The sequence below is a fragment of the Podarcis muralis genome, chromosome 10 (assembly GCF_964188315.1).
Source record: "Podarcis muralis chromosome 10, rPodMur119.hap1.1, whole genome shotgun sequence".
Lineage (NCBI taxonomy): Eukaryota > Metazoa > Chordata > Lepidosauria > Squamata > Lacertidae > Podarcis > Podarcis muralis.
Window position 1 is genome coordinate 2,057,681 of NC_135664.1, and position 9,502 is coordinate 2,067,182.

General features: G+C 41.9%; 1 protein-coding gene across 1 annotated transcript in view; it reads left to right on the forward strand.

Moving 5' to 3' along the window:
* Window positions 1-9,155, forward strand: part of CAMK1D (calcium/calmodulin dependent protein kinase ID) — a 214,204-nt gene extending 205,049 nt beyond the window's left edge. The window contains exon 11 of the mRNA XM_028747312.2: window positions 29-9,155. Within this exon, the coding sequence (XP_028603145.2) occupies window positions 29-147 (119 nt within the window). The 3' untranslated portion in view covers window positions 148-9,155. The remainder of the gene's footprint in view (window positions 1-28) is intronic.
* Window positions 9,156-9,502: the final 347 nt, after the last annotated feature.

Genomic DNA, 9,502 nt, shown 5'->3' on the forward strand with positions numbered 1-9,502 from the left:
GCTTCTGACTTCTCTTGCTCTCTTTCAGGTATGTCCCCTTCCACCCCCTGTAGTTTTGCATCATCGGCTTCATCCGCGGTTTCTGCCGTAGGAGAGCGGAGACCGAGGCAGACCACAGTGACAACAGTGCATACAGGGACCAAGTGATCCAGACTGCTGCTGCCCCCGCCCTCTGGAGGAGGTCAGAGGTGGGGGGAGTGCCCAGGCAGGCGTGGAGATGCAGGCAAGCCTTCTCCCGGGTGATTTCATCCTGCATTGCAAGCTCAGTGAAGGACTGGAAAGAAGGATTTTTTTAAATGGCCATATTTTATACTGCAATTCTGAAATGTTGCATTTATCACCAACTGCAATGACTCTGGGAGGGTGGGAAGGGTCAGATCTAACAGTATCTGGTGCTGAGTTAATGAATCTAGGAATGTTCTAATGGACACTCATGCTAGTTCCTCAATGATTTACTCTATTTTCAGTGTAGGTAACAGTATATGCTTTTTCATTAACTAAAGGTCTCAACTGGATTATTTAAATAGAGGTGATTTCTGAGCATTATCATTTTCTTCTTTTATTCTTCTCCATATTTCTATCTGTGTTGGTTTTGTTCAGGGGTAGAAAGCATACACAATTTTGCATTAACCTTTCAGATCAAAAGGGTTTCAAATGCATATTATTCTTTATCTTAGTTCCTAACATTGGACTGCAAACTAGTCTGGATCTTTCAGTGATGTGAAAACTAACTGCTTTCTTCCACCTCATTTTGAGAAAAGGTTGGTTCCCTTCCCATCACATGGATGCTTACTCAGCAATGGTCTAATTCTGAGTTGGTGCTTATGAACCTGCAGCCAAGGCTGACATTTGAATATGAGAAAAAACAAAATAGTACGTTGGATTGGAGCAAAATGCCACTAGCCTGCCACTTCCTACTGACAGTCACATAAAAGTTCCACCCAAGCAGTCCTACTTTACAGTATTGCTCTCTCTCTCTCTCAGTATATCTGCCTATGCCACCCCTGATTGGGTTGTTTTGTTTTTGAGAGGGACAGGATCAGCGAGGAAGTACAAACAGCCATGTGCATAATACTCACATGACAGTATACACAAATGTACATATTTGTTTTCCTATACCCATGTATGCATATATATGTAAAGTAGCTCTTAGTGTGGTGAACAAAGCCCATTTGGGATGCCTGGGTGAGTTGGAGCCGTCTCGCCTACCTTTTGTTTCTAGCTGTGCTGAGAGTTTTGAACTCTCGTGTGACTGACAGGATGATGGTGCTATCACAGGTTGTCCCTCCTGGTGTAGTGAACGGTCTTGTGAATGCCCAGGCACTTCTGTAACATGTCTGGTAGAGATTTTGGCTCAGTGTCTCCTGTAAAATCTTACCTAGGAAATGGTGAGCTACAATTCCTGATGTATGCTGGAGCATACACAAGACATATGAATTCTCATGCTGTGGCAGAACAGTTGTGCGAATTAGCCTTCACTACTGTAGCTTGCCACAAATGAGGCTTGCCAAAGCATTCTGAAAGGCTTCTGAAGGGAAGTGGTACTGTGGCTAGTCAATAGCACTGGGCATCAGCAATTCTCATTGAATTTGCTGTACTACTTGAAATAATGTGTTGTGTTTTGCAGTGTTTTGCACACTGAGAGCTTCTTTAGCTAATTCAGAGAAGTAGCAAAAGTTTGAGTAGCTTCCTTTCCCCACAGTTTCAAGTTTCATCTGAAGGCAATGTGATGTGCCTGTTCTTTTCAGAAATGTGTATGTGTTCTGCCTTTGCTCTAAGAATGTGTAACTCCTTCCTTATGTGGGGAGCAGAAGCCCAACAAATTTATGCTTCCTCTCTTTCCACGTGTCTGGAATGTCCAGTGCAACTTTTAAAATGTAAGTGCACCAAAATATCGGGAACGGCCTTTAAAAGTTCTCCATTTTAAACATCTATGGTTATCCGTCATGTGACAAAAGCACACTGTGAAATGGAGGGCTGCCTATGTGTATGTGGTTATTGTTAATGCATACTGCACCAAGGGCTGTAATTTGTGATTACAAGGAAGGAAAGGGCTGAGCTGAATGAGCAAGATCCCTTGGTAGGCAGGCGTTCACCCCAGCTGGTCATAACAAGAAAACTTGGTTTTCTGATTTAAAATCCCCAGTGAAGCTATTGTCCAAAGTACATTTTACAAATGCAGGCATCTGATCTGCTACAAACAAATAGGGCCACTCTTTCTTCTCTGCTATGGGATATACTTACTACTTCCCTGTGTGTATAAGATATACAGATTTTAAACAGCTGCCCAATTCTGAGTGCATTAGGCTTCATTGGAAAATACCTTATAAATTCATTCCATGCTCCTCTGGTGACCCTCCTGCCACGTTTATGTCAATTGCAGTTCAGTGGCAGAAGAGATGCTTTGAAACCATCATGCTTCAGGTCCTGCGCTTGGCATCTAGTTAAAGGATCTTCCAGAGAGCAGGACCACTGCACCAAGGCCTTTGGGCAGCTGCTGCCAGTCAGTGCAGAGGCCATTACTAGGCCAGAGGGACCAATGGTCCACCTTGGCTTAAGAGAGTTTCCTATGCCAGATACCAGCCTGGTCTTCCTTGTACAGAACAACAAGACGTAGTTACCTAAGAATTGTCATGCTGCTCACAGCAAGCATTCAGCTTGTTAAGCATTCCAATTCTAATATCAGCCAGCCAGCTGCCATGGGTGCTCACAGACAGAGCAGGAAGATGGAAACCTTGCTGGTACTTAGTGATGCTCTGCACTTAGTAAATCCAACCACAGATAACACCAGCTGGCCTATAGCATCTTGGGAATCTGGTTCTTGATCAAGTCCCTTTTGCTCAAAGTGTAGGGTTGGGATTAAGGGAGAGAGAAAATTGCTTCCCCATATGCTGCATTGACCGTACACAGTCCCAGTGTAAGAATTAAACTCAACAAACGCTCTATAGGCATTTCAGCTAAATACAGACAGTAGTACCACCTCCACTATCTACTGTCTCAGTCTTTACCACCTAAAACCCAAAGCCATGTATTACGGATTTAGAGCAAAGCAGGAGTGCAAAAGCCTGCGTGGTGTATCTGCTGCTGAGCTTAGAGTATTCTAGACTGCTGGTAGGGACTGGATGTTTGAACGCTTCTTTGCATAAAAACTTTCCCTGCATATACAAAATGAGTCTGTCCAGGAGATGGTTCAAGGGTATTCTTCAGGGCAGAGTATGAATGGAAATAAAGAAATATTGACATCCCTTCTACCCAGAATACCCAGCACGCTCTTGATCAGTGCACATGATATTGATGCTAATGATATGAGGGAAAGAGAAGGATGTTTGCCATGCTAGGAGTGGTGGCCTGATTCAAAAGGTACTTCAGTAAAACTTTCTAGATGGCATAAGCAAGTGAACCAGTATCAGGGTGCAATCCAGCCAGAGTTAAACACGGTTAAACCCCATGTATGTCAATGGGGAAATTGTGCAGGTAATTAAGTCTCTCCTATTAACATCAGTGGGACTGACATGTACTTAACTTTGGCTGCATCATTTTGTAGACCTTTTCTCTCCCCTGCTTCTTTGCATTCAGAAAAGTAAAGGGTGTCCATATTTCCTTATAATCTGAGTAATGCATACAACCCTTTTTGTCCGAGTTATAGAACAAGTTTCTCTTACACTTTGAAATCTTGTGGCAACTAAGTGGCTTGCTTCTTTATTTTATCTAGAGAGAAACCTCATTAATGTTTCTGTTTTCTGTAGGTCAAAGCTAATTCAATTAAGGTTAAATCTTTATGGCACCAATTCTAAGTATCAGGATTCAATCAGCTGAAATGTATTCCCTTTCTTTGTTTTGTCTTAGGATGCATACCTATGCAACAGAGTGATTTCATCCTTCACCTCCCAGGTTTTTAAAAAATAATCTAGTTTTAAAAGTTTTCTGGAAATGGGCAGTGTGAAAGCGTATGTTTACCAGCTCTATTTATGTCATTTATGTCATGGACACTAGCCAATATGTGCCCACAACAGCCGTACATTTATATGTGGTGAATGTGCATTTATCATTTATCCTTTTTCTGCTGGGAGGAGAAACAAATCTTTCCCCCCTGGCAAAACATGTTGAAAGCCAGTTTGGCCGGAGCCCACAATAACAGTGGGGTGGGAGGGATGTACATTTGTCTTGTGGGCCGTGATGAATGCATCTGTCTCCAGCTCTCAGAAAATGCTAGATTTAGTCACAGCCACACACATGATTTGTTTTGGGTTTTATTTTAATTTTTCCCTAATAGAAAACATCTCCAAATGTTGGTAGGAGATCACTGCTGGGTAGACAGTGACACCAAAATGAAACTGCATGAAACTGCTTTGCATGTTTTCAACTGAATGCTGTTTTTATGCTTCCCTTCCAAAGGTTTGCCTCTGTGTTAATACACATTCCAAAGTCCTAGGCTTCTATGTCTAAAATGCTATTTTGTGGAAAACAATCTGGCTCCATAGCTCATTAACCATAACTTACTCCAGCTAAATGCAAAAGCTAATCTGTGAACGAAGCATGGCGATGGCAAATAAGGTAATTTTTCCCTCCTGTTTTGAACACTGTGGTTTCTAAAACAAGATCAGCTCTATAGAAAGACCTCTATCTATGCATTGGTCCATTGTGCCTGCAAAGTTGAGATGTCAGAAACAGAGTCCATCAAATATATTATTAAAACAAAAAGTAGCAGGAAATCTCATCTGCAAATTACAGCCACAGAATGTCACAAAAGTTCCATCACTCTGACTTTGCAAGTAGAAAGATACTCTGCCACATGATCCTCAAAGTGGTAGCCTCTTAGTTGCGCTTGGGTCCTTGATTAAGGATCAGTAAAAGCAAATACGTCTGCCAAAACACGTTTTGTCTGCTATTACCACTCTTCACTTCCCGTGCTCAAAAAAGAGATTATTTTATCGTTCTCCATCAGTTTGGGCAGCTGGATCCTTAGGTTCAGCAGGCCAGGCCTCACACAAACTGCATCTCTTCCTTGGTTGGCGCATCTCTAGAATCCCCTGCAAGAAGCAGAGATGCCAAAGCCAACAGACGGGGGAATCTTCAGCAGATATGGAAGGATTATCCCCAGGGTAGGAAGTTTGAAAGCTACTATTCAAGACTGAGATGTACATAGAGTGAAGCCATGCACCCTTTGAATCCTTTCTCCAGGGAGCACCTGGCCTCCAAGGCTTGCACTTAGCAGAATGTCTTCTAACTCTGGGACCAGGCTGCTGCAAGAATTTGCATGCATGGAATAGTTATGCACAGTGAACAAAGGACTGGGCTGTTTTGCAAAGCATCAAAGATCAGAATGTGTTTTCAATTAAGTGATTTCTGTTGCACTCTATGATATCTGGCTCATGTTTGTCAACAAAAGGCTCTCCAACATTTTCTCAGCTACAAGATTAACTCTTTGTCTCATATTTTGCCCACTGGAGTTCCACTTGTGTCATTTCTCTCTCATTACTCTCTTCTTTTTTGAGGCAAGTAAAATGAGCAACAACTTTGTGGTAATCCAGTCTGTGACTGTTGAAAATGTATAATTAATTTTAACTCTTTGGTGGCCATCTTTGGATCTAAAAGGTGGAGTGTAATTGAAAATACATAGAAAGAGCTGTATTACTACTCAGGTCTGGCTTACGCTCTTGAAAAGTGCAGTTTCAACCACCACTAAGGCTCCAATCACACATCACTCTGGGAAATATTAATAGATATTATGGTTTTCTGTCACACTGGCAACATGTGTCCTAATGTGATGGGCCTTATCAGCTTGGCACATAAACACAGACTCAACCCAAGACAGGAGGGTGGGGGAAATGTCTGATACCTGGAGCTAAAGTAAGACAACCTTTAGAGTTGGCAGAAATCACAGCGTTCCAGGTGATGTGAAAAGTGGTCCCACCCCATACTTTTAAGAGTAGCCAGTGCACTAAGCTGCTCATTTAAGGATTTAAAGCAAAAGGATGGTTCTGCTTAAAAATGTGCTTCAGATTTCTTTGGAGAATTAAAACTGACAGGAATCCACCATAAACAGCCATAATCTACTATACATGTTTTAAAATCTCAGTGGAAAACTAAGGGCTGAATTGCTTGTTCTGATTTGGGGCATAGCTGTACTACAAACTGTAACAAAATCTCAAAGCTAGGTTAACTAGCATGGCATCCCACAGAGAACTCTGGGAATTGTAGTCTTGTGAGAATCTGTGGATCTTATTTCTTTCATTGGCATGTAGCACCCATAATTAATATTGGAAAGTGAAATAACTGGAGGTGGGATGTCTGGTCATGATGGTTCCACAGATTTTAAACTGGTTTATATTTGCAATATAGACAGGCCCCAAAGGTTGATTCTCTGGACCACTCCGTATGTGACTGGCTGATTTGATTTTCCATCCTGCACTGGATATGGATATACTATGGATATACAAAACCTTATTTCTTTTTGCAGTTATGCCTTTCCCAATACCAATGTGTTATATTCAAAAATGCTTACTAGCTAAGCAGGTACGTGATTTTGTGTTGATACAATTTTTTTATCATTCCCAAATTGCACATCATTGTGAATGTACACAACTGGCTTAAATACACATTGTTCCCAGTCCAAATATATGCAGACTTCTGGGGCTTATGCAGGGTGACAGGCTGCCAGTGTGATAAGAATAATCTGCTAATCTTGTTGATCTGCAGAAGTCAGGAATATTCACAGCATACCTCCATCACAGAGAAGCTGGTGGAACTGTTTCTCACAAGCATGAACTGCAAACTCTTCACCACCACCTTTTAAAATATGGGCTAAGTGGCAACCTGCTCAAATTTATTATTTCTTTGTGAGCTTTTTTAGCTGACGCTTTCAAAGTAGTGCACAGTAAAACTGATTAAAATAACATAAAAGTAAGAAAAGTAAGAATGGATTTCAGGGATGCTGGTGGCGCTGTGGGTTAAAGCCTCAGCGCCTAGGACTTGCCGATCGTCAGGTCGGCGGTTCGAATCCCCACGGCGGGGTGCGCTCCCGCTGCTCGGTCCCAGCGCCTGCCAACCTAGCAGTTCGAAAGCACCTCCAGGTGCAAGTAGATAAATAGGGACCGCTTACCAGCGGGAAGGTAAACGGCGTTCTGTGTGCTGCGCTGGCTCGCCAGATGCAGCTTGTCATACTGGCCACGTGACCCGGAAGTGTCTCCGGACAGCGCTGGCCCGTTGGCCTCTTAAGTGAGATGGGCGCACAACCCTAGAGTCTGTCAAGACTGGCCTGTACGGGCAGGGGTACCTTTACCTTTAAGAACGGATTTCTAATAAAGACAGTCCATGTGCAAAATCAGAAGTCAGCAGCAGCAGCCAATTCCCCCAAAACTAAGGGCTAACACTGAAAGATGCAAATTTTTGCCTGTGGAACTTGAGATGCAGCCAATATAAGAACATTTCAGCGCTCTGAAGTGGCAATTGAGAAGGCCAATCTGGCCTCTGAATAACTTGGAACTTGGAACTTTAAAGCATGGGCTGTTCTTGAATTTGGGGGGTTGGCGGGGTCTCATAGGGGGGCTTGTGATGTGTGCTTGTGAAAAAGGATTGAAGTAACTGAAGTCAAAACATGCATATTGCATTGCAATCCGATCTGGGGGGGGGGGGTGAGGTGGGCTGAATAACCTCTATACACAGTTGGTCATGTGCATTGACCTTAAGAACTCCTTTAGGACTAGGTGGAAGTATTTTGGAAAGCTCCCAGCAGTGTTATCATCACATATCAACATAGCCTCACAAACCATGATATTGTGCAGTTTGACACCAGTGTTGCTGGCAAATAACATGCTTGCTGATTTCAACTGGTCATTAGGTTACATCTAGGGATGTACTTTAATCATTAGACATGTTAGTAAGCTCACTGGAGTAAGAGATAATTCATTCAGTACTTTAAAGAAAGGAACAATATTAGTTTGCAACATTTCTTCTTTCTGTGCCCTCTCCTACTGTTCTTACAACATGTAATCCTAACTCGGTACCTCACTGAGTTCAACAGGGCTTACTTCTGAGTAGACATAGTTAGGATTGCAGCCTTCATTAAGAGAGCCTTCTCAAGGGACTTGTTTTTGTGGGGCATTAGTATAAATAGTTTGTACAATCCAGCCAAACAGAGCATTTTCAAGCTCCACTAATTTCAGCTGAAAGCATTTAAGAATGTATTTAAATCCTCCATTGAGATTAATGAGATTTTAAAGTGCTTTGCTTTGGATAGATCATGCTGAATATCCAGGTTTGGGGCCGCAGTCTGACACTGCATGAAGTAGCATGTCCAGTGCTTTAAGTGAACTTGCAGCAGAATCCCATGCATGTGAACCAAACGTAACAAAATTAAATTCATGGAACTTCCTCCCCCATGTGTGTGTACAGGGTTACAGCCTTAAACATGCTGGACTTTGTTGGATCACAGCATTTTGGTCCTGATCTGGCAGGAGATGTCCACATGTGGAAGTTCCCTTGTACACATGGGTGATATGAAGATGTGCATCGCTGTTGCAGTGCACCTCCAAGCCCTGCCCAGCTGCTTGGGTGCTTCTCCTAATGCACATAAGAATGCACATCTCCATCCATAGCTACTCACTGTAACACACGACTCATTGTTTGCAACTGGAGCTGGATTAGGAATAGTGTTTCTAATTGGGAATCAGCATTTCATGCAAAGTAGTCGTTCGTTTTAGTTTTTTAATAGCTCAGTTTAATCAGAGGAAAAAACCTGGAAATATTCCTCAAGCAGCACTTATGGCAAAACATCTCTTTATTAATATTAATTTTTTAAAGAAAAAAACAAAGATGCAAGCATGTTTTATAAAATAAAATTTTAATAAAGCCTAACAATTTAATCCAGGAATGTCAGTGTGCCTAATATAATAAGTCTTGTGATTGGTTCAATTTCATAACACCGTCCTTGTTCCAAGAGAAGGAGAATTGTGTATTTACTCAATGCATGTAAGAAGACATTGCAAAATGTTAAACCTGCGTAAGGAGTTTGCGATGCTGCAAATTGTTAATGGGGCTACTGTTGCAAATTATTCTCTGCCTTGACAATCATGTATACATATCAAGATTTCTATCATAATGATAATTTAAGGGATATTAAGAATGGTTTCCTCCAATAAATCCAATTTAAACCACTTTATAATGAGACATTTATTTCTGGATTTACTATGCATGTGTGTGAGACAGAGAAGATGAGGAGGACTTGTTGACTGGTTTGGTGAATGTTTATCCTGCTTTTTGCCAGTCAAAGCCTTCAGAGTATATCACAGCATTATAAAATAGGCAAATAAAAATGTAAGAAACATGCCTTACAAAAGCAGGAGATTGCTAACTTTCACTCACCCCTGCAATTTACAGCTCAAGGACTTGGCTGAAGAAATATAGTATGGATGACCATCTGAAGCATCAACTGAGGGCTTGTCCCACTGCTTTCCCCCAGGAAAAAACACACTCTGCAGCACTGGATCAGCAAAAACAGCAA